Source organism: Coloeus monedula, assembly GCF_965178545.1.
Source record: "Coloeus monedula genome assembly, chromosome: 3".
Lineage (NCBI taxonomy): Eukaryota > Metazoa > Chordata > Aves > Passeriformes > Corvidae > Coloeus > Coloeus monedula.
In genome coordinates, this window is record NC_138783.1 from 25,580,206 (window position 1) to 25,603,703 (window position 23,498).

At 45.0% G+C, this 23,498-nt stretch overlaps 1 protein-coding gene across 1 annotated transcript; it reads left to right on the plus strand.

Annotated features, from left to right (window-relative positions):
- Positions 1–23: 23 nt before the first annotated feature.
- Positions 24–22,020, plus strand: CCDC191 (coiled-coil domain containing 191; the record flags this gene model as incomplete). Its single annotated transcript, XM_082278011.1, is given in 17 exon segments — positions 24–54; positions 57–97; positions 2,202–2,343; positions 4,651–4,779; positions 5,316–5,494; positions 5,992–6,215; positions 7,013–7,169; positions 9,017–9,207; positions 9,935–10,181; positions 11,503–11,954; positions 12,451–12,545; positions 15,150–15,232; positions 16,294–16,395; positions 17,340–17,483; positions 18,558–18,710; positions 19,114–19,268; positions 20,766–22,020. Coding segments are annotated over 17 exon segments (2,658 nt in total). The 3' UTR covers positions 20,899–22,020.
- Between the last annotated feature and the right edge of the window lie 1,478 nt (positions 22,021–23,498).

The following is a 23,498-nucleotide window of genomic DNA, read 5'->3' on the forward strand; positions in this document are numbered from 1 at the left end:
GCAGGCACCGCCCTTCCGTTGCCATGGCCGGGAGGGGCGGGCGGCGGCCGGCGTGCTCGGCGCGGCCATGGCTCTCCCGGGGCAGCGCCTCCCGCAGGTAACGGGGCACGGCGGGGAGAGCGCGGCCCGCTCGCCCTCAGCGGCTCGGGGGGCGCCGGGGGCGGGACGCTGCCCTGGGATCCCGCTGCCCTGGGATCCCGCTGCCCTGGGATCCCGCTGCCCTGGGATCCCGCTGCCCTGGGATCGCGGGCAGTTAGCACGGCAGGGTCAGGAGCAGGGATGAGGTTTCCCAGGGCTGGGCGGTCTGCCGGCGGGCGGGAAGTCCGCGCTGCACTCGAGCGAACGGCGCCAAAGTTGGCAGCGTGAAACTCGGGTTCAGGAAGGGACACGAGAGGTTGGAACGCTGTGGTTTGTCTTAGTCCCTGCCGAGGTTTGGATCGGGTGGCATGGAACAGTGGGCCAAGGCGGAATAACTTGCTCAGTGACATTCAGGGTCAGGTTGTGTCAACAGACGAGGCTCTGAGTAACCTGAGATGGTTGAAGATCACGGAATCATTAAGGTTGGGAAAGACCTCTAAGATCATGGAGTCCAACCATTAACCCAGCACCACCATGTTCACCACTAAACCATGTCCACAGGTGCCACATCCACAGGTTGTTTGAACACTTCCAGGGATGGTGACTCTGCCCCTTTCCTGGGCAGCCTGTTCCAATGCCTGATCTCCCTTTCAGTGAAGAGATTTTTCCTCATATCCAATCTAAATATTCCATGACAAAACTTGAGGCTATTCCATGTTACCCGGTCTGTTGTTACCTGGGAGGAGAGACTGACCCCTGCCTGGCTACATCCTCCTTTCAGGTGCTTGTAGAGAGTGGTAAGTTCACCCCCAAGCCTCCATTTCTCCACACTAAACAATGCCAGTTCCCTCACCTGCCCCTCTAAACCCTTCAGCAGCTTTTCCCTTCTCTGGATAAGCACCTCGATGTCCTTCCTGAACTTAGGGACCCAGAAGTGGACACAGGACTCAAGGCAGCCTCACCAGTGCCAAGTACAGGGGGATAGTCACTGCCCTGATCCTGCTGGCCACACTACTGCTGACACAGGCCAGGATGTCGTTTCCCTTCTTTGCCACTTGGGCACACACTGGCTCATGTTCAGCTGCTGTCAAACAGCATCCCCAAGTCTTTTTCTGCCGGACAGCTTTCTAGCACTCTTCCCCCAGCCTGTAGTGATGCCTGGAGTTGTGACGCAAATGCATCACCTGGCACTTGACCTGGTTGAACTTCATGCAACTGGCCTCAGCCCATCAATCCAGCCTGTCCAGACCCCTCTGCAGAGCCTTCCTGCCCTCAAGTAGAGCAACACTCCCATCCAACTTGGTGTTATCAGAGATGTCCCTGCTCTTGGCAGGGAGGCTGGACTGGATGACCTGTAAAGGTCCCTTCCAATCCAGCTCTTCATATATGAAGAGTAAGGTGTCTTGTTGCTGTGCATAAAACTCAACACACAAAACTTGCTGTTGAGCAGTGCTGCAGGTTTTTTTTGGCAAGTAATACAAGATATTTACCCCAAAGCACCGCGTCCTGCACCTGCAACCACCTGACATCAAAGAAAATGAATTCTAGGGTCAGGTTCCCTTTGTTTTGCTTCCTTGGGCACACCCATGCTCCCACTTTCAGCCTGCTTCTTGTGGCAGGTAGGAGTGTGCATCTGCTTCCTCAGGCAGCATCCTGGGCCTCTGGCAGCAGCACAGAGTTCAGAAATATGGACTGTCTGGAGCACAGGTGTTACTTGTGAAAACACAGTGACATGTCAGGACCATTAACATTGCAGAGAGATGAATGTGGGACAGGAAGTCTCTCAGCCTGGCTATGACAAAAAGCTAATAAAAATTTCATAGTTGCTGGTTGCTGGGCACTAGCTCAGCAAGTCTCTGTCCTGGGTGTTTCCTTTCTCTCTGTGTTCTCCAGTCTCTGTGTTTGGCATTAATTGCCAAATGAGTGTTTATTGCTTAATGACTTCTAAGTCCAGTTTATGCAATCAAGCAGTCATAGAAATGCATTTCAAAAGAAATCTATTCCTTTTAACAGCCATGCTGTTTTGTGTTACATTCCCACTGATGTTTGCTCTCTGGAGGAGAAATGTGGATATAGTAAGTGTAAAAATTAATATCTTTAGAAATGTTTTTCTTTCTTTAAAGAGAGTGGACCGAGCCTCTGAGTATGCTTTCTCTGAAGCTTTTTCCCTTCAAAAGTCAAGGTATCCACAGAGGCCTTGGGGTCCTGTGACAAGTCTGGAAACTGCAGAACGGCTGCAAGATCATCATGAGGCCTGTGAGGAAGGTGAGCTAAAATTCTGCTTGCCACAAGCTGCCTGAAATGAACTGTTCTTGATCCAGCTTTGTTGTTCTGATCTGAACAGGCTCTTGCAAAGCTTGAGTTCACAAGAAACAGTTCATAGTCAGATGTCTTTCATCTAATGGAGAAAGGCATAAGAAGGATCAGTTGCTGAAGTTCAAGGTTGATCTTAAATGACATACCTAAAAGAAGGATAAACGCTCTGTCTCCTGGAGATACCAGGTCAAGAAAAGGATAAGAACTGCCCTTGAAGACACACTGTATGGTCAAAGCCAAGGTAGTGGGCTGTAGGAAACCAGGTGAAATTACCTGACATATTTCTGATAGCAGACTAGATGTGGAATTGGAGTTGCTCTATGTAAATTTCACATCTACAAATAATGATGTGGTTCTGTTTTGATTCCCATGCAAAATTTTCCTCACTAATGAGCTAACTAAATATTTCTTTTTAAAGCCTGCAGCCAAAGGTGCTTGCTGCAGTTTGAAAGTAAGGCTGTGGTAGATTTAAAAAACAAAGAGGAGGGAAATTATCACCCATCAGTGCTAGGAATATGTCTGCAGTGTAAAAAGCTGATAGGAGACAGGATTTTAAAAACTGAGTTAACCGCTCTTTTACAAGTCAGCATTACAGAACAGGATGATGACACATCTTAAGAGCACCCACTTCAATACAGGAAGTCAGCTTTTTCACTTGTCATCATCGAGGGTTCAACTGACAACATGGAATACACTTACCTACTTAGAGTGCACTGTCTGAATGCATTATACAGCACAGAGACTCCAAAGGAGCTGTCTTGGCTTTGGTGAAAAGCCTTGTCTTTTCCTTTGGTGAAAAGGTTCCTTGCTTTCCTCACATTTCTTTAATATTTTTGTTTTCTCTTCTCTGCTAGGGTTTTCCTTTTTATAGCTACCAATCTCTCAGAACTGTTCCTAGCTCAACTGAACTTCTTTTATCTGGAATCCATTTTTACAATACTTAGTGGTATTAACTACACATAGCCCACTTTTCGAAGGAAGGTGTCAATAAGAGAAGTGCCAGAACGCTTTTCCTCCAGTTATGAGAAGATCACAAATCCCAGTCAAAAAAGTAACCTTTCCCCAAGTGACAAGTTGTTTCTGCTCTTCTTTCTGTTATCAGATGTATTTCCCTGTTCTGAGCTGACCTGAGAGATTATGAAAGAGAATAAAAGTGATTGAAGGACAACAAACATTAGATTTATGCTTTCTTCAAAAAACACACAGTTTTTTAGGAAAGTTTGAAAAAGGCTTTATTGCCTTAGAAATACCAGGGAGCATCTTCACTTTGTGTTGGGAAATATTTGGAGCAGCTGTTTGCTCCTGTCTGTTGTTGACTGTGTGCCTTACACTCTGTAATGACTCCCACTAGAGTGGCTGCCGAGATCCCAGCTCCTTGTCCATCCTCATCGCACGGACGGCTGAGGATGGCTCCACTTCTTGTGGGGCTGCTCCTGATGCCTTGCAGTTTACAGCCCTGTGTCCTGCTTCAGGAACAGCTTGGCCACCCATACAGCAAGGTCAGCTGGTTTCTTGAGGCAGCAGACACGTGAGCTGACCTTGCTTTTGAGAAGGAACTCTGAAAAAGGAATTCTTTTGTTTTTCCACAGAAGACTGGAGATGCAAACAGTCCATTGAAGGACTTCATACCCAGCTGTTCATTAGGCATTTGAGCTCACTGAGGAGCACCACATCCATCATGGGTGCATTCCTGTAGCTGCAGTCTTAACCCTGAGTTCCAGGTGCAGTTTGCCAGCTGACAGATTTGTAGACTCTCCAGTAGCTGATGTGGTACTTGCAAAGGGTTAACCTGTACACATGAAGCAAATGTTTGTCCAAACAGCAGTTCTTCTGAATTTAGCATATGACAGCCTTGGCTGTAGATGTGGAAACCATCTAAGTGTCTACAAGTGCAGTGGTAAAACATATGAAAACTATCTGAGTTATGAATTATCTCATGTGAATTCCATCTCCTCAATAAATGCTGTAAAATAATCACAAGTGATCTAAATGCCCATGGAATCATAGTAGGAAAAATAAGGAGGAGAAGAATTAATTTGTGACACATGTGACAGGGACAAAATTTGGTACCTTTTCTTCCTGTTCTTTTACAGATCAAGAAGATGAGAACGGAACTATTAGCTTTATTCCATTTTCTGTTGCCGATCAGCTTGCAGTCATTCTCAGCATACAGCTATCCCAGACTATTGCTAGTTTACACTTAGCCATATAGTTTTTTTACACAAGTGAAGTCATCAGTCTCTTTCTTCATGATAGCCCAGGAGCTGCTCAGTAAGTGGATGAAGTCCAAACTGCAACTGGAGCTGAGTGATGGAGAAGAGGAAGTTGACTCTGTCCTTCAGGAAGAGCCTCCTGCAGCCTCTCCGAAGTATGAGCACTTTGATGGTGAGAGCACTGCAAAGCAAGTCCTGGTTTCGTCTCTGAGGCTGTGCTGGGGAAGGAGGTCAGGTCTTATGGTTTATCAGACTGAGAGGTAACAGTTGTTTTGAGGCCAGGACAGTGGACTCAGTAGAAACAAGATTAAAGATTATGATTTTTGTCCCCCAGCTCTTACAGCATTTTGCTGTATGACTGCATAAATGCACCTCATAAACATTCAGTGTCTCCCCTTGTAAAAGAGAATTTTTTTTTTTCTTTTGTGAACCTGTATTTTTGAGGCCTGTCAAGTTTATACAGCCGTTTGAGATGCTGAGAGGTGGGACAGTAAAAAATGGATGAAACATTGTTACTGCTCTAGCGTGTTCAATGGGAGACTGATTAAGACTCTGGAGATAAATGGAGTGCAGTCAGTGTGTCCACGTTCATCAGAAATGCATTCACAGTCTGGGGAAGTGATCCCTTTAATTACATTAGGCTTTGTGATCTGAGAAGGGTTTATTCATTTCAGGCTAGCCTGAGATAATCTGGATTTCTCATTTCAGACTTGTGCAGCTATCTGGAATGTGAAATGGAAAGTTCCTCTGTCCAGAAATACCTTCAGCATCTTTTGCAGAGTGAAGTTGTGAACTGTGGTATAGCAAAACACCTTCGACTTGAAGAGATCAAGGAAAAAAAAAAACTTGCAGATCCACGAATAATCATGGAGCTCAGACACAAGCAGGTGAGCAGGCAAGGCAGCTCAGTTAAAAGGAATAAGATGGAGGATTATAGGATTAGAGTAAATGCTCAGTGATACCTCCCCAGTATTCTCTCAGAGCCTGCAATAATCTCTGACTTGGAAGCAACTACCCAAAGATACTCTTCCCCAGTTCAGCTGAAACTTTACTTCATTTCCATGTGCACATTAGCCATTCAGCAGTAGCTTGCACAGTCAGCTTTCACTAAAACTGTTCAGGTTTTCTCCCTTTTTCTGAAGACTTCCAGGAAGAGCTGCCATAGCAGTCAGTTCTGAATTTGCTCCCATTAAGGAATATTGATTTAATTTCACTCTCTCACATGGTCAAGAGCAGAATCTCTCCAGTCAGTGCCAGCTACGGGTAGGGTTTCTTTCTTAATGTGAAAGGTGGATTGTGACCCAGCCTGGCAGTCTACAGGGAACTTCAAATTCTTCAGCCTTTGGTGCTTGCTTTCCGATTTTGCCGATTTCCTCCTTCCCAGGTGAAAGAAAACCGAATGAGGCATCAGAAGGCTTTAGAGCTTCAGAGACAAAAAGAGTCCCTGAAGAAAGCAATTCTGTCTGAGGCCAGGCTCCAAGCACAGGAGGAGGATAGAAGGAAGGCCCTGCAGGCTAAGAAGGAGGAGGAGGAGATCCAGAGGGAAATGGTGAAGCTGCGAAAGGAAATGGCTGAGAAGAAGCACACTGTGGCAAAAGTTTGGAGAATGTAAGGAAGAGGGGGTGTGTGTGGGTGTGTGTGTAGAAATATGAAAGCACTTATCAGCTCCTTTTGTTAAATGTAAGAGCAGTGGTGATCCCAAACAAAACAACTGTTATTGTCTCTGAACTCTCCCAAAATCTTTTAGTCTTTGTTACCAACATCAGTGACAGAGTTTTCCATGAGTGGGAAGGTGGGCTAATACAGTGTTATCCTCTCTCAGCCATTATGGTATGTGCACTGGAACACAGAGTAGGAGTGTGTTTGCACCACTGTACATTCTCTCCATCAGCTCTGTGGCTACATCCAGCCTTGTTAGCATCTAATGCCACCAGAAAGCCAGTACACAGAAAAAAATAAAAGAAAAAAATAGTCTGTGTTGAAAGTCTAACACTTGCAATACTTTCCCTATTATGAAAGATAAAGAGCATTCTTGGCTGAGGATTCTGCAGAGACATAATTTTTTTCTTTTGCTGAGCTTGGATTATCACAGAGATGTCACTTTTAGGAATGCCATTTATTTACTTAGGCAGCCCTGAGATCCTAAATCTTCTCATACAAGTGCTTAAATGAAATATTTACTGAAATTATTTACTATTTTCTTCTGCCTTCTATATTTAGAAAATGCACCAGACTGTTTAATCTCTGGGACCCCAAACCATTACAGAGGTGGTTTTTAAGAAGGCCAAGTTAAAATAATCAGCAACTTTCTAAGCTGTAGAGGTGGTTCTTTTGGAATTGGACAGAAAGAGAAGGTATTAGATTGTATATTAGATATTAGATCTGTATGTTTGTTCACTTTGCAGGGAGGGGAAGATACAAAAAATCCCTCAGAAGCTGTCAGTGCAGGAGGTGTCTGTTACTGTGTCACCACCCCTGGTCCTGAAGAGAGAAGAGCAAGGAGAGGAGAAACAGAGAAGGACTCAGGAGCTGCTGCACAGGATTCACATCAGTAAGCAGAGAGTGAGCATCACCTTTCTTTATCTGAGACTCTGAGCTCCCTGCCCTTGGCTACCATTTGCAAAATGAAGTCATGGTTATGCAGAAGTTTTTACTTTTTCCAAGGCCTCCTGATACCAGGAAAGTATGAGAGCAGGGCAAAAAGTGTCTTATAAGACTAGGAGCAAGAAATCCTGAGGTGCCAACCCCAGTGGGCCTGTGCCTCCAGTGTACTTAGTGGGACTTTTCACTTAGAATTGTGGAAAAGACACAGCTCTCAAGACAAGTGAGACCATAAAGGCTTCTGCAATCAAGAAATAAGGGGATATACAGAGTAGGAAGTGGAGTGAGATTTGTTTTCCCTCAAGGAAGGAAATAAAAGGAGAAAGTGGCAGAAAAAAGGCCTGAGAAGCCCTTATTGTCTGTGTGGGAAGGCATTTTAAAGATTGCTTTGCAGACTCTAGTTCAGGAACAGGGAGAGGAAAGAGAAATGCTGCAGCCTGGGATGAATTTGGAGCTCTGAGAGTTGATGCATGCCAGCACATCCACAGTAACAGGTTCCTCAGGGATCCCCTTCCACTTGGTGCAGTAGGATATTCTGTGTTACTGCAACAGCTCTTTCGAGGCAAACAAACTTCAATAATTCCTAGCAGGAACCTCTTTCTTTTACCTTCATTTTTCTGGTACCATGGTCAGCTCTGGGTTAAACACGTATCAAATACTTGCAACTGAAGAGTGATCTTTTAGTACTGAATAATTTTCTATGGGCAGTCTGAGCAAAGGGAATAAATTTCCTGAGTGGAGGTATGAATGCTATCCATCACATAATGTTTTCAATTAATAGAGCAGTCATCATCGATGATGTCTATATATCTACATCTAGGGTTTTTTTCAGCAGAAGAATCCCATAATTTTTATGGTGATTCTCCTCACAGCTCAATCCATCTGCCCATCTGCTGGATTTGAGTTTGGCTTGCTGTTTAGCAGTACACAGCCTCTCTCCAGCACAGTCTAAGCTGTGAAGATAAGCCTGAATGAAACCACAGAACAATTCAGGACTGGCGTAATGGGAGAAGCCACAGCTTGGCTGAGCTAAGCAATAGTGACATTTTGATTACTTTCCTAAAGCAGAAAGAAACAGCTAATGCATTGACTTTTTGTAAGTCTCCATTTGAAGATTTCAAGTGAGAGAGGAATGCAATTAACACAAGGCACTATGACAAAAAGGGAACAGCAGAGTCCTGTGAGTTGACCCATTTGGAGGATCAAAATGAACAGTGTCTGCAGTGACAGGGCGAGAATTATGGGGTAGATTAGATAGCAAATTGCTGCTCTGTACAATGTAAATTACTCCCAAAGGCAGCGAGTCTAATTACACAATAGGGGAAAGGTTTGGCTTCCTCCTGGAACAAGGATGAGCTGAGGCGGTGTCATAAATTCACTCTAGGATGTGACTTGATTTTTGTCTAAGTTAAAAAAAAAATTTTTTTAAAGCAGGACTTCTTCACACGTGTTCTCATCTGTAACATCTTAGACATCTTCTAGATTTAAGAATATTTTCCATGTCTCTAGAAATTCTACATTCCTCACCCATTTCATTCCTTTACACTTGGTGAACTAAGTGCATTTCATTCCAAAGCATGGATCCCCATGATATGATGTCTCTTTTTAGACCCTTTCTGCTTTTTATAGAAGACCTGCACATGCTCTGCAATACTTTTTTTTCTTTATCCTCAAGGTAATTGTTGAAAATGAGGATTCTAAAAAGAATCTCAAAAAGGAAAGTTAGAATAGGCAAAGGGCGGAGAGGATCAGTATTTGTGTGGCAGACTGTATCTTGCTCATTGGTTTTTTGAAACTCTCCCATGCAGTGCTTGCAACGACATTTCTCTGCTTGGCTGAAAGTCATTCTGGAGCGCAGAATTAAAATGGGAAAAGCCAGAGCCCTTGCTGACTGGAGATGCCAGCTGAAGGCCCTGCGAGCTTGGAGAAACTATGCTTGGGCCAAGAAAGTAGAGCAGGAGACACAGCAATTGGAAGTTCATCTCCAAGATCAAAACAGGTAGTGACCCTTTACTGTGGAATTCCTCCTACTGCATCCGTACTTGGGCAGAGCGGTGATCAGGGACTGTAAAAGGAGCCTGTCAGTTACCCAGCAGGAGGGAAACAGCAGCTTTTTGAGAAAATTGCTACACTGCCTGCAGTCTGCCAGAGGCATTGTGGCACAGATGAAAAGGAGGACAGATAGAAACAAGTGCTTTAGCACTTTCCAACAAGCCTCAGTCTCTCTGTAGGTATCTTTCCTAGAAATCTCACCCTGGCTCGCTCTGGCCTCCAGAGAATATGAGTTGCCAAATTTATTCCTGATTAATATATTTGCTGTTTCAGTAGTAGTGTAGCAGAGATCATTTTAGCCAGTGCCTTTGATTAAGGAGGCTGTTGGATGAATTCCCTACCATCCAGAGAAACACTGCTCTTGCAGGTGTCTGGCAGGCTGTAGTGGTGAGACGCTGTCACTTCCCCATATGCAGCTGGCCAGGGAACACGATACCTCTTTCGCAACTATCCTGCATTCCAGAGATGACACAGGAAATTGCAAAGTGTGAACTAGTGAAACTTAATTCAGAATAGCAGCCATCCTTTCTGCCCTCCCACTCGTCCTTGGACAAGCTCTGTACAACTTCAGAGGGCCTTCAGAGTTAAGCAACAAAAGGAGTCAGGAAATGATGCAGCTTTGTGCCTTGGCAGAAGCCTCACTCCTGCCATAACACAAACGTTTTGTCATTCAGGAAAACCCAACTGGCTGTGGAGCACAATGAGCGACGGCTCCTGCGCTGCTGCTTTCTGGCCTGGCAGCGCTGGAGCCGAGCAGAGACAGAACAGCGAGAGCTGCAGATCAAGAGGGTACAGACAAGGAGAAAGATGGAACAGCTGCTGGAGGCTGTGTCACGGGGGAAAGGTGGGGACAGGCCTCTGGAGGTTAACAAGCCTGGGACAGCAGAAGTAAACAATCATCAAGATTTACAGCAAGACAAGGTAAATCCTTCCCATGTAGTTTTGCCTATTGGCATAGCTGTACTCTTAGAAAGTACTTACTTTATGCAGTCTGAAATAAAAAGTACATTGTCCCAGAGGAAAGCTTCTTTCCCAGGGTGACCCCCAAATACCTGCCTGCAGCTGTTCAGAAGAGATGTCTAAAAATCAGAGGTAAATGTGAAGGACAATGGATGAGTTTTAAAAATAATCTCTAGTGCTGCCAAAGAACAACCCTTCATGTACTCTGATCGCAATGAGCATCCCACCCCCAGATCACTTTTACTGAGAGATTAGTTACATCTTTGATGCCAGCTTAGACTGAAAAAGAATAACTTGACTGCATGACAAGAGATATTTTTCATGCCAGTGCAGCTCTCCAGCCTTTAAGTATGGGGAAAAATAGAGGCTGTCACTGGCTGTTTCAGGATAATGTGCATCACAGGGAGGTAAGAGAGGAGAATCAGAGGTTGCTTCCTTAAATTGTCTTTTGTCAGGTTGGATCCCCACCTTCTCTTCTGTCTATAAAACCTGTACCACAGCAGTATCCTGATGTCAGTATTAGAGCCCACACACACATATTACAGGTCAAGCTTTCTGTTTGCCTACGTGTAACCAAAAGTTGATTTCTTTCAGTGCTTATACTATCCTAGTAGGCCCCTATTTTTCTTCTGCTGCGCTGATAAAATCTGTGCTGAAGGAATGGAACTGAATTTAGGGTTTGACCTAGGAATCAGAAAGCAGACCTTACAGCTGATGCCTCTTCAGAGAATGACCATGTGTCAGAAAGGTGCAGCCTCATTCCCCACTGTGCACCTGTTCCATGGTAACATTTATCAAAGCTGGAAAAGAGGCATGAGGAAGCAGCACCTTGTAGACTTCCATCTAAAAGAGGACTGTTCAGTAGATCAGTTGTGTAGACCACTTCAACAACTGTTTTTAATTTTATTCTCCATCTGAGTGCTGAGCAGGGACAACACAGTCCAAAATGGAGTGTGCTAATCCCTGAAAAATGAGCTGTCCTAAGCCATGCTCCCTGACAAAATAGCCAGGATGTATTCCTGCCAAAGCTCTTGCCTGATCAGGACTTTTTCCTCCTGGTGAAATGGCACTCAGCTCCTTAAGAGTTCTTCCCCACAGCCTCCATTTTGTGCATAATGGGGCCCCTCTGGCCTGACTGGATAAAGACTGCATAGCTGAGATTACCCTACTTCTCAGGCATCTCACTAGATTTGCATTAAAAAAACCACTATGCAGGAAGGGTAGGCAAGTGCTTAGTTTTAATCAATGCCAAATTTTCCTAATTTCTTTTTTTTTCCCCTAGCCAACTGAAACTCACCTCATACAGAAACAGCCTGACCAGACCAGAGACCAGTCTAGCTGGGATGTTGTTCACACATCTCATTTCCGCAGAAACCCCAAATTTGCCTGGGAGATTACCATAAGACATGCAGCCCTGAGTTCCCAGGACCAGGCTATGTACAAGAATCAAATAGCCACTGTCCTCCAGCAGTTCCAGGCACTCAGTCCAAAGACCTCTCCTGCTTACGGTAGCCGTTTTGAGCACCGTCACGCCTTCCAGCAACGTGTGATTGAGGAGCAGAGGCAGCAGCTTCAGAAACAGCAAGAGCTGATCCTTAAACTGCAGGAACATCAGAAGCTGAGCAGAGATAAAGAGGCAGCACAAGCTACGGCTGTAACCCAGACGTTTAACAATTCTGTTTCTCAAACCAGGGAGGAAAAACAATCCAGAAGCAAGAATACAACCCCTTTGAGGTATATGCCCTCAATAAAGCAGGGTCAGTTAGTCATCCTGTCTCATTCCCACTCAAGCTGAGACAGAACTTGCTAGGCATGTTTCAGTCATGTTAGTGCTATCTGCTGTTCCTCTCAGCTGTGACTTAGCCTCAAGGGAAGTATCAGACTGGCTGCAGTTCTCTCTCCTTCTCGCCTTCTGCACTGGCTCGACACCAGGTGATCTCTACTTAGGATCCACTTAGAAACAGCAACACCAGTGCCACCCGTAGTAGCAGCAGGGATCTATTTAGTCATGAAAAGAAGGAGTATCATCCTCCATATTTCAGACCATGCAGCAGCCCTGGAACTCAGTTCCTTTGCAAGGATGCATCATCAGTCCCATTTCAAGCAGAAGAAGGGTGTATCAGGGATAATGCAGCACAATGGAGAACAGAAGCTGCAAGGCCATAGGTGGTAGGTATGAGACGTAGTTTGACCACATTCACTGAAGAATTTCTTTACTCTTCTTTCATAGCCCACCTGATTCTCATGGGCCAGGAAACACAAGGGCAGCAGTGCAAGGCAGGAGGCCCTCCAGCTGGCTGACCTCACCTCATCCCATACTGAAAGGTATTGTTCTAGATAGTAAAGACCATTCCAGACCACTTTTCTCAACAGCTTATCTGGAAATGTCTCTCTTTGCCTCAGCTTTGCTGGTTGATGATTTTATGCAAGTAAAATTCTGCATTCTCTTTCCCAGTCTGATGAGTGCTGTGAGAGAGGGTGAGCTGTTTTCCTATCTGAGACAGGCATCTGTGAAGCCTGGGACACTGCAAACCCCTCCTGCCCACACTTAGTACACTGTTGTGGCAGTTAGTCCTAACACCCGTGGTTGTCTCTGCTATGACAAAACTCAGAGAGAGAAGCTGTACAGGGTTTGTTGCCATTAGTCTCATTCCCTTCATCATGCATGTAGGAACCCAGACTGCAGAGAATATTTCTCTGCCTGTTTCGAAGGGGTTTTACCCCCCTGAACAACATTGTTTTGACCTCCAACCTTGGAAAAAACTGCCTACTATTAGAAAAGAACTAGAAACTAAACTGGTGCAAATTAGGTGATAGAATACTATGTGATACTATCACAGGGTGAAAAATTTAGGTTTTAGGTCTATTTGCATAATAAATAGATAAAAGTAGAAAACCTCAAAATGGAGGATAAGTTGTAGTTAAAAACTTCTTTCTCCTTCTTCACTAACTCCATATCTTGCAGCAGTAGTGGTCTGGGATGATTGGATAAAGAATTCCACAGTTCCTGTCTACATGATTTAGGAACTTGTTGGACATTGGTAAAAAAGTGAAAATATCTTGCATTTTTTTAATTGGGTAATTTATCTTTAAAAGGCTGTGTAAATCTTGATAATTAGGCTTTTCACCTGCATTCTCTGCTCTGTGCTGTGTCTGGGTCGTGCTACTGACTGTTTCTCTGATAAGACTTAATAAACAACTATCTAGCAGCTGTGAAGGCTGAAAGTCTCCGTTTGTCTCTCGAACTAACTCCTGGCAAGGACTTTAAAAACTCTCTCCCATCAGGAGAGATTCGATTTATGGCACAGATCTGTGTCAATGCATCCAAGTAACATTCAAACTGGCCAGTCATTTTCATCCAGCTTTGACAGAGGTGTTGAGATTTCAAAGGGAGTTAAATGCCTAGTGAGACAACAGTAGCCAGGCTGGGGAAGGAACTCCAGATCCCTGCCTTTTGTGAGATATCTCCCCTTCTCTGGCCACACTGAAACAGCATTTTCACAATAAATATGCAACACAGCCTTTTCATCAGTAAATTGGGATTCTGGTTATATCCTATGGTGAAGTTCTTCTGCATCAATGCACAGTAGTCACAGCCTGCATGAAAGGTTACCTGGAATATAATCATTGTGATGTTTCAATAGTTTGGGCATCACCAGACCTTTTTTGCCATGATATTTGGGCATTAATAGTTGCCTTTCACTACCTGTGTTCAGCTCTGACGCTATCTAGTCCAAGCCATCATTCACCCTGATTTGCCTGAACTCTGCACACCTCAGAGACAGCAAGCATTCAAGTGTTTATGTTTAAAGATCCCCAAAAAAAACCAGTGATGAAGTTATCACTGCATGGTTTTCCCTTGCCAGAGAACCCTGGGACAGCTGAGAGGAGAAGAGAATCTGAGGAAACCTATTACCGCAGGGCTGGTTCCTACGATATATCACCATGTCCTGCAGCCATAGGGAGGAGGAGGAGAGAAGATCCAGCAGGCAGGAATTGTGCAGCAAGATTGATTTATTTAATTATTTTACAAACCTTTTATAGACTTTTTCTTCATAGTCTAATTGGACAAGGGACCAGCCACCCCTTGGGGGTGATTGGCCAAAATCCTAAGACATCCATTGTCAAAATATTTTTCTACTATACCATAAACAAGACTTTCCAAGGTTGCAGGTGGCTTGGTTGTTTACATTCCCTGCTACCTCTTCTGTGAGAGAGAAAAGTCTCTCACGGACTTAGAAAATAACAAGAAGTCCTCGCTAACAGCATTTTTGTACCTACAGAAACCTACTGTGTTCAAAACACTTCAATGCCTCCCAGTTATTGACTGCTCCAGCCTTTGCTTTGTCTGCAACTGCAGAGGAAGCAAGCACAGGTTCCCAACTCTTCTGCGTGTTCTGTGTGTAGCACCTTTGCTGATGGCCAGCAAGATCCCTGCATTGCAATTTACCTTCCAAAAGAAGCATTATGCAGCAGTTTCTTACTAGTGGGACCAAGTACCTGTATGTCACTGTGACAGTGATGCTTTCTGTCATGAAATTGCTTTTAAATAAGCAGTTAGAGCTTACTGGAGACCTTACAGCAATTGCTGCTAAATGATGTGCCCTGAGCCTCAGCCCTCAATCAGGAAAGGCAGGGACAAACCCTCTGAACACAGCTTCTTTCATAACTAAGCCTCATGGCTGTGCCTGTCAACCAAGGAGGGTGGAGAGAATGTCATTACTGTGGTCCTGAGTCATCTCAAAAACATTTTTAGGTTCCTTGTTCACAACACTGCTGGCTGTAAGAGGCTGCAGAAAGCAAGTCCCTTTGTGCTGGCATTGCCAGGACAGTGGGGCCCGGCATAGAGTGATGCATCCTTGTTCACCAAACTTCTGCCATAACACTGTAGCTCATTTCCTCTAAGCTTTATGTCTTCTGTTTCTGTAGGGATGGAGGAGAGAGCAATTCAGCGGGCAGAACAGAAGAGGAAACTAGAAGAAGCCAAACAACGAAAAACAGAGGAAAAACTGGTAAGGAAAGTGGAAAATGAAATAAAGTGCCTTTCATATCATTCCAGTTACAAGAAATGCTGATTTAACCCCAGAGTCAGGGACCAAGAAAAAGCCCTTTATCCAAAGCAGGAGTTTTATGACTTGTGAGAAAGCAAATGTCCATCACACATCAAAAGAAGTAGTAAGAGCTGCTTTTGCAGCACCAGCCCTGCTATAGCATAGGCAGACACTTCAACTTGAAGTCGCAGTTCTAGAAGCAGCCTCCCCTATCACCCCCTAAACTTTTTTCACACCTACCCCATGATTGTAGCTTGTCTTTGCTGAGAACGGTAAGGGTGGAAGTGCACACAGAGATCCACTTGATGGGACCTGGCAGTGGTGGGGTTCCCCTCCCTGCCTTTCCTCTCTGGTCACATGCAGCTTGAGGACATGCAGTCTTGCCTAGTAAAAATCTGCACCTTTTAGCAAATCAATGCTGAAGAGGGAAGATACTGACAATGTTTGTATAGCTAATACACAAATTCTGTGATACACATCAAACAGAGGAGCCCTCTTCAAGTTAGGGTATTAAACTGTTACTGAAAACATTGCTGGTAAGTTGCATTAGGAGTAGAAAGTGTTATCTTCAGTGTTTGGGGAAAGAAATGTTTGGGTACCTGTAACACTGCTTCGCATGTGGAAATCAAACTTGAGAGCAGGGCCCAGGGATTCAGAACTGACTTCAGTAATCAAATTCTCAATAAATGACTTGGTGTGTGGTTTACATTTTTTTAGAGGAAGAGTGGACAAATACTGTAACTTATGGCAAAGAAAGATAAACATGTACATACATAGAAAAATAAATAGATAGATTGATGCAGATATGTGTCTAGGTAGTAAAAAGGACAGTCCCTCCTTCCTGTCCCTTCCACAGATCACTGTTGAGCACAGATCATGTCTAGTATGTGAAAAGATCTGTACTTTCTTCTAAAGTTCCAGATGCTGGTCAATACTAGAGGAACAGTAGGAAAGTTTAAAGATCTGTGTTCATGGAAAAGGTCACATGAAACAAATTGAATTTCACCTTTCTCCATTTCAAGGCCCAGCTGAAGGCTGAACAGGAAGCACGACAGAGAAAGGAAGCCGAGGAGAAGGAAGCACAGCGGGAAAAACGCCGGGAGGAGAGAAGGCAGCAGAAGCTGGTGACCAAATGTTTCACCTGTTTCTCCCCGTTTAGCAGGGATAGGGAAGAAGATCATTACCCACTGGTACTCAGCAGCCAGAGTAATGTGAACTGAAGGTCTTCACTGGTAGAGCAGAGTTCCACATCACAGCACCCACAATACACACTCACAATCTTCCCCTTTCTGGCAGCGTTAGGGGAAGGGCTGTGTCCCAAACGTGCTATGCAGTATATGTTGTCTGTCTCCTCAGCAGGACTAGAGGTCCCAGCTGCTGGGCATTCTCTGCTGAGACAGAGCCACATAAGCCCTCCACAGTGACAGCATGTTCAGTCTACTCTCAGGCTCCATCCACTCTTGTCACCCCTCGATTGTACACAGTGATACCAGTCACAAACATGTGTTTCAAAAGTAAACAAGCCTGACTGTTGTATCAAGGGCAGATTTCCACCTGAAGAATAGAAGCATTCTCTCCTTGGAGCTAACCTAGGAATATCTGCACATCATTACTGTTAGTTGGAAATTACTTGTCCTAATAACCCAAATAGTACATTTGAAATCCTACAGGAATTCAACCTACAACTACTGATCTGCTTGGAGTGTTTTAGTACGTTTGACCTTCATCCCTGAGTATCAGTCAAAAGTAGTATTTTACAGTTATGAAATGCCCACATCCCTCCCCTTCTGTTCAGGCTAAATTAAGTGGTAGGGTCCATGCATAAACTCAGAACCATCTTTGGACCTCAAAGGAGGTTCCTGCCACATCATCTCCCAGCAGAAGACAGTTTGCTTTAGGACACAGGTTCTACTACATGGGGTCATGTCTGGTGTGCAGTGCTAAAGATGATACAGATCCCTATTTCCTGTCAGGTCAGAACCTCCAGCTCCAATATGATAATCTATTTTCATTGCTTAATATCCTCTTCATCCTGATGGAATTAAAACTACTGCTTTTTGTATTGCAGAAAGAACTGGAGAAGCAGAGGAGGCTGGAGAAAGAACAGCAGCTCCAGAAAAAGGCTAAAGATCATTATGAGAAGGTCCTTCTCAGAAAGCTGGGAATACTGCCATGGAAAAGGCTGAGGGAGCAAGCCAAGGAAAATGTAGTGGTAAGTGCTGAGGGTAAAGGAAATGACTGGTGCCATAAGAGGAAGGGAAGAAGAGTAGATGCAGCACTTAGCAGAAGTCTTAATAGGCTTTTAGGCCAGATAGAGATGGAAAAAGCAAAAATTCTCCCTGCATACCTTGCCCTGTATTAGTTCTTTAAATCAGCCCATCTGACAATAATCATTAAAAGCCACTAAAAACCTGCAGGGATGGCATCCTCATTTATAGCTGATTAACCAGGATTAAACAGAAAAAAAAAAAATTGAAGTTATATGGCATGCACCTGCCAGTTCTCGTACTCCACAGCAAAGCTTATCAGTGAGATACCATCAAGCAACTTCAGCTGCAGGAGTTAACCCCAGCCTGTCATCAGGGCTTTCCCTCTCTCTGAAGTTGCTGGTACAGAGCTGGCCACTGCTAGTGGCAGGACACTTCAGGTGATAATCCAACAATCTATTCTATCCTGGCCCTATCCTCAGTGCAGAACAATGAGTGGCAGCTTCCGAGACCTCAGTGCAGGAGTATTGCTAATGAAACATTTCCACACGTGACTGACTCAGCATCCCTTATCAGGGGGAGACTGATAACACTCAGCCGTATCCTGAAGATCGAGCCAGAGCCCAGGGCTAAGTTGGAAAGCTTCCATTTAAGTCACTGGAACTGAAGCTACTCACAGTACTTCACCAAATGCACAAAGGCTTCCAGCTGAGAAGAAGTAGATGGATACAAGCTGTTCCATATGTCCACCCTGCTGGTCAGCATTATGGACAGGGTTGGACTAAGCTGTTACAGGCCATGCCTCTGCCCCATCCACAATCAGTTAAACTGAGCATCTCATTCAAAAGGGCATTCTCTAGAAGTGATGCAGCAGTGGCCTGGTAGAGAGACTGGTGGTGTTCCTTATGCTGACCCCTCTTTGTGGGATCCTGTAAGTTATTCCAGCTGTCAGAAATCTGGATTTGGGGGTGACCCAAAAAGCTGAGATGATTTTCTAGTGCACTCAGTTTTCTGTGGCGTTATACTTAGGTCGTCACCAGTTCAGGTAACCAGCTGCTGTCTCTGCTGTTTTCACTCAGGTGGCACAAAGGCATCACAGCTTGGGCCTGCAGAGGAAATGCCTGATGGCTTGGCTGCAGGATGCCCAGCAGAGTCTCAGGGAGAAGATGTCTCGGGCTGAGGACTTCTACTCCCAAATGTTACTGAGACGGGGCTTCAGGAACTGGCTAAAGGTTGGCCTGCACCACAGTGGAGAAATGATACCAAGAGAGCTGGCTGCTGCCACACTCTCCCCTCACCACAGTGCAAATTCACTCACCTGTAGCACAACCTCTGCAGAGTTTTGCTATCCCCATTCCAGCAACATTATTCCCTTCTTCAGAGACCTTCTCTCAGCTGCTTGCTCTCCATCACTATCTTCCACCCAGAAGTTTCTCCTACACACTGCTCTTCCACCCTCCACTCTCTCACCCTGCTCCCTGCTGGTTTTCCTCCACTCCTGTACCCACTACCCTTCATGTGCCCACTACCCTTCACTGCCACAATCTCAGCACTGCTCTATTTATTGGGCCAGAGGTTGGGATAGAAAAGAAGAAAAAAAGCCATTCTCACCTGTTTCTTTGTCCTCCTCCCCAGTACAAGGATTATCTCTCCACTCAGGAGGAGAGAGCAGATACCTTCCACACAGTCTGCCTCATGAGGAAGTACTTCTGGGCATGGTTTGATCATATCATGGAGGAAAAAAGGGCCTTATGGGAGAGGCTGAAGATTGCTACTGAACACCGTAATAAGTAAGTGTATGCCCTGACCAGCAGTCCTTTTTACTTCAGTTTAATATACCCTGTAGATGATTTTAGGGACTACTTTTGACAGGTCAGCTGCTCCCCACGAACACAGGAAAAATAGGTTCTATACTGCTAGTGTTTTGCTTCTGTGATATGCACAGACAGCATCAGCTGGTTTATGCTAAGTTTCCATGCAGCCTGGAAATGAAAGTGTAATGGCACCCTTCACAGGACTTCTAAATCTCAAAAAAAGAGAATACAGTGAAAGCCTAAGTAAGGATAAGTAGCTGAAACTTTCTAAGCTGATTAGCAGATCTGGCCACGCAGATTTTGCTAAAAGCTGCCTTAGGAAAATCTTTAAGTACAATTATAGCAAGCCAAATGATTGTGTAGGAATTACATAGTACTTTTTTGTCCACAGCAGATTATTTAGTTCTTAAATCCAAAATTGATCAACTAGAAATCCTACTTAAGGAGTCTTTACATTTTTGCCATCACCAGCCTATCTTGACAGCAAAAACTAGAGCAGTCAGTTCTACCAATCATGACTGGAGCTGGACACACCCAGTCCACTCCTTGTCCCATAAAAAGCATTCTAGCAGGAAGAAAAAACTACTGTCAAAGTTCAGCAGAAAACAGAAGTCTGTTCACCTGCCTCACCATGAAAGAGCATGGTAGTTTTATGCAGTCATGAATAAGCTGTGCCTTTGCACAGCCCCAATGGGATCTGCAGCACCATGGAGGAAGAATTGAATTAAATTAAATTCACCTCTTACATAGTAGGGCAGACCTGTACTAGCTTGCTGCATCAGTAAGTTCTGAATAGTGCACAGTTTAACATTAATAAGCCAGCAAACTGGAGGAACCAGGGGAAAGTCAAACCGAGGAAGAGACTGGATTCGTTCTACATATGACCTCCTGTTAGGAGCACAATCACCTGTCATTCCTTATTATCTCTTCCCCCACCAGCAAAAGGCAGTTCAGACCTTGCCATAACAAACTCTTCTTTAGACAGGACTGTTGGTCCCTATTATCCATGTGGGAACCCAGGGCAGGGCACCTGTGATGGGGTGATTAAAATCAGGTAAGAATTGGAGCCCAGCTGCCTGCATTCCCAAGGGGTTGGTCTGGACCAAATGAACCTGCATTTTTCCTAAAGAAACTTCTTTCAGAGGCCCTGTCTATTCTTCAGAAAACCTCTTTCATCTTTAGAGTTCTAAGCAAACACCAGCTAATGAATCCTGTCAGAGAGAAGAGCAAAATTCTTGGTGGAGACTAATAGAAAAGGGAAATACGTTATTTTTCCCCAGCATGATTGACATATCAATGAAATGGTCTGCATGTCGATGCTTAACATGTGACAGCCCTGAGTATCAGCAGAAAGGACAAATCCTTGAGATTTGAATTCCCCCCTCAAATAGGAGTGCTCTTTTGATTGCCTGTTACGTTATGAACACATCTGCACGTTGTCACCTTGTTCCTTGTGTCCCTAATTTTTTTAAGGAGACTTATACTGAACGCATTCAAGGCATGGAGGCAGTACCCATTACTGATGAAAAAGGAAAGGGAAAGAGAAGAAAGAAGAAACCAGCTACGCAGGAGAGTAGCTGAAATTCTCCCCAACTTCCAGACATGACAGAAGAGAACCAGATGAGATGGGAAGGAGACAACAAGACCAATTCTCTTCAGTTCTATCTCTCTGCTGACTGAAACAAGTCCAAGGGGAAGGCTGACCAAGTGCAGAGGGTCTTATATCCAAAGGGAGCTCCCTATGGTCACTGTTGTTGTAAACAAAGCATAGATGGAAGCTTATCTGACGGTTTCACTTTACACTTGATGGAGTCATTCCCCTCAAGCTCCTCCTTGGGGAGGACCCCACAAGCCTCCGTAGGGGTGTCTTGGCTGGTGGCTATGAAGGCTGGTGGCTATGAACCCCAGATAACCAAAGCCTAGCACGGGGTGTGTTTGAGGCTGAGGCCATTTCCACATGCGGAGCTGCAGCACTGACATGAATCTTCCTTCATCCAAGGAAGCACAGAACTGAACTTCATCTCTTTTTCCCTAAGCAGTAGCCCAGTGCTTTTCTGTTGGCAGTACTCTGGTGACAGCTTGTTCAGAGAGCAGACAGACCTGACTGTCAGCTGACCCCTAAACACTGCTGTGAACTTGGCCACCCAGAGCACAGTTTCTAGCTAACTGTGCCAGGAAAGTTTGGATTAGAGGAGGTGAGGGAAGAGCTGTTTATGCAAACTGTATTTGCTAATGATCCAGATCACAGCACTGCATATGGACAATCTAAAACCTGGGTTCTTTTGCAAGAGACTGCCTTGTTTGCAGCACTGGCCAGCTCACAAACACAGTGCTTTGATTTTGGCATCAAGCGGTGATCCCAAGTTTATGAGCCTCAATTATCTTGTCATTTAAACACTTCCCAAGCTGTTTAATATTTCAGGGTATATTGTGCAAGTCTGTCTGGGCTGTTTCACTTGATCCAGTACTTCAAAGAAAAAAAGATAAAACTCCAAGAAAAAGGCAGATTGTAGCTTTTACATAAGCTAGAGCTAACATGATTAAAATGCAAGTTTCATACCTCTGTTTAACCTTAACTTGCAGCATAATGCAGACAGGGTAATGCTGTTCAGGTACAGTATGTCTTAGGAACAACTTATGGCAGGAAGCTAGAATCACTTCCCTCTCACAGCCAGATAGGCAAAGTTCTCCAAAAGCATTTGGCAGTACAGGAAGTACTTGAGTAACACCAGGAAGACAACAGTTTACTGTTATCTTGTAACAGATCATTTGTAAAACCCATATATGCACTGAAAATTTCCAATAAACCAAAATCTGAAATGAATACAACTGAGCTGTTGGTGCAGATTGTGTCAGAAGCCAACTGAATGGCACTGGACAGAAGGCCAGAACCAGGGACCTAGACCAGCACTAAATGTCGCAAAGTGGCATAGGTGGGTGCCTGAGCACAGCAGCACACTCCAGAGCTTTAGCACTGGGAATCTGTCCATGTGAACACAGGGATATGGTCAGAGACTCTCCCTGCCCACAAAGCCAGGCTGTCACACAGGCTGTTGGGGCAGGTCTGAAGACAGCTGTCACTCCCAGGTACCTCCCACAGCCATCCTCTGCAACACCCGAACATTCCCCATCTCCCAAAGGTGCGGTGCAGACCTGACCAGCAGCAGGTCAGACAAGCCTGTTCTCTGCAGAGAGCTGAAGGTGCCTGCATGGAGTGTGGGCAAGCTCAGACCATCTGGCTGCATTACGAGGCAGATTGTGAGAGGAAGCACAAGCTGGGAGAGGCTGGATAACTCGTGTTGCGGGGAAGAGCGGGCACTGCAGAAGGGGAGTGTTTTTTGCAGAGGATTGAGCCAAACAGGCAGGGAGGAGCAGAGCTGGGGCTGAGCTCCCAAAGTAATGCTCCAAGTGCAGCCAGCAGCCACACCTGGTGCTAACAGCAATCCACTTGCTCCTAGTACATTCTTCCCCATTGAAAGTCTCAGCCATGTAGTGCCCAATGAGCTCCTGGAACTCCTGAACCAGCCCTTATGCTCCCATGCTTCTGCTGGACTTTTCCTCCCTACTGGGGCTTGACAATGAACACAGCAAGGAAAGCCTCTGGCCCACCCTCCACCTGGATTCACAGTGTAAGGAGAACAGTGATCCGGAGGACAAAAGGTGAGGACATAACCTTCCTCATCTAGGGAGAAGGCAGCATTCCAGCCAACCAGAGACAGGACATGCTGTAGCTGTAGAGGGAGGAACAGGAGTTTGGAGCAGTAGAGTGGATGCACCCACATGCAGCCTGGAATTGACCCTAGTAACAGGCTGAATACGTACTGAATTTACATCTTGCGTAGCTAAAAAGGTGCCCCAAAGCACTGGCTACTCAGGGGTGTATCCAGTTTACTAAATTGCAGATTCTTTCCCCAGCAATGCACATTTTGTCCTCAAAGCCCACAGCTCCCACTCATCTCAGTGCCCACTCACCATCACGAAAATAATACTGCTTGTGTAGAGCATAGTTTCCTCCAAAGAACTTGAAGTACTACAGTCAACATTTTGAAAACTGTCCTTTGCCTCCAATGCTCTCACCTTCCAGGGTTTCCTTCTATTCCTAGTAGCTTTGAAAGATTCTCCTGACAGATGCTCTTTGGTTGGACAGTTCCAGCAGCAAGAAGCTGAAAGATCCGGGGAGCTGTGCTTTGAGAGCCCTTGCCTACT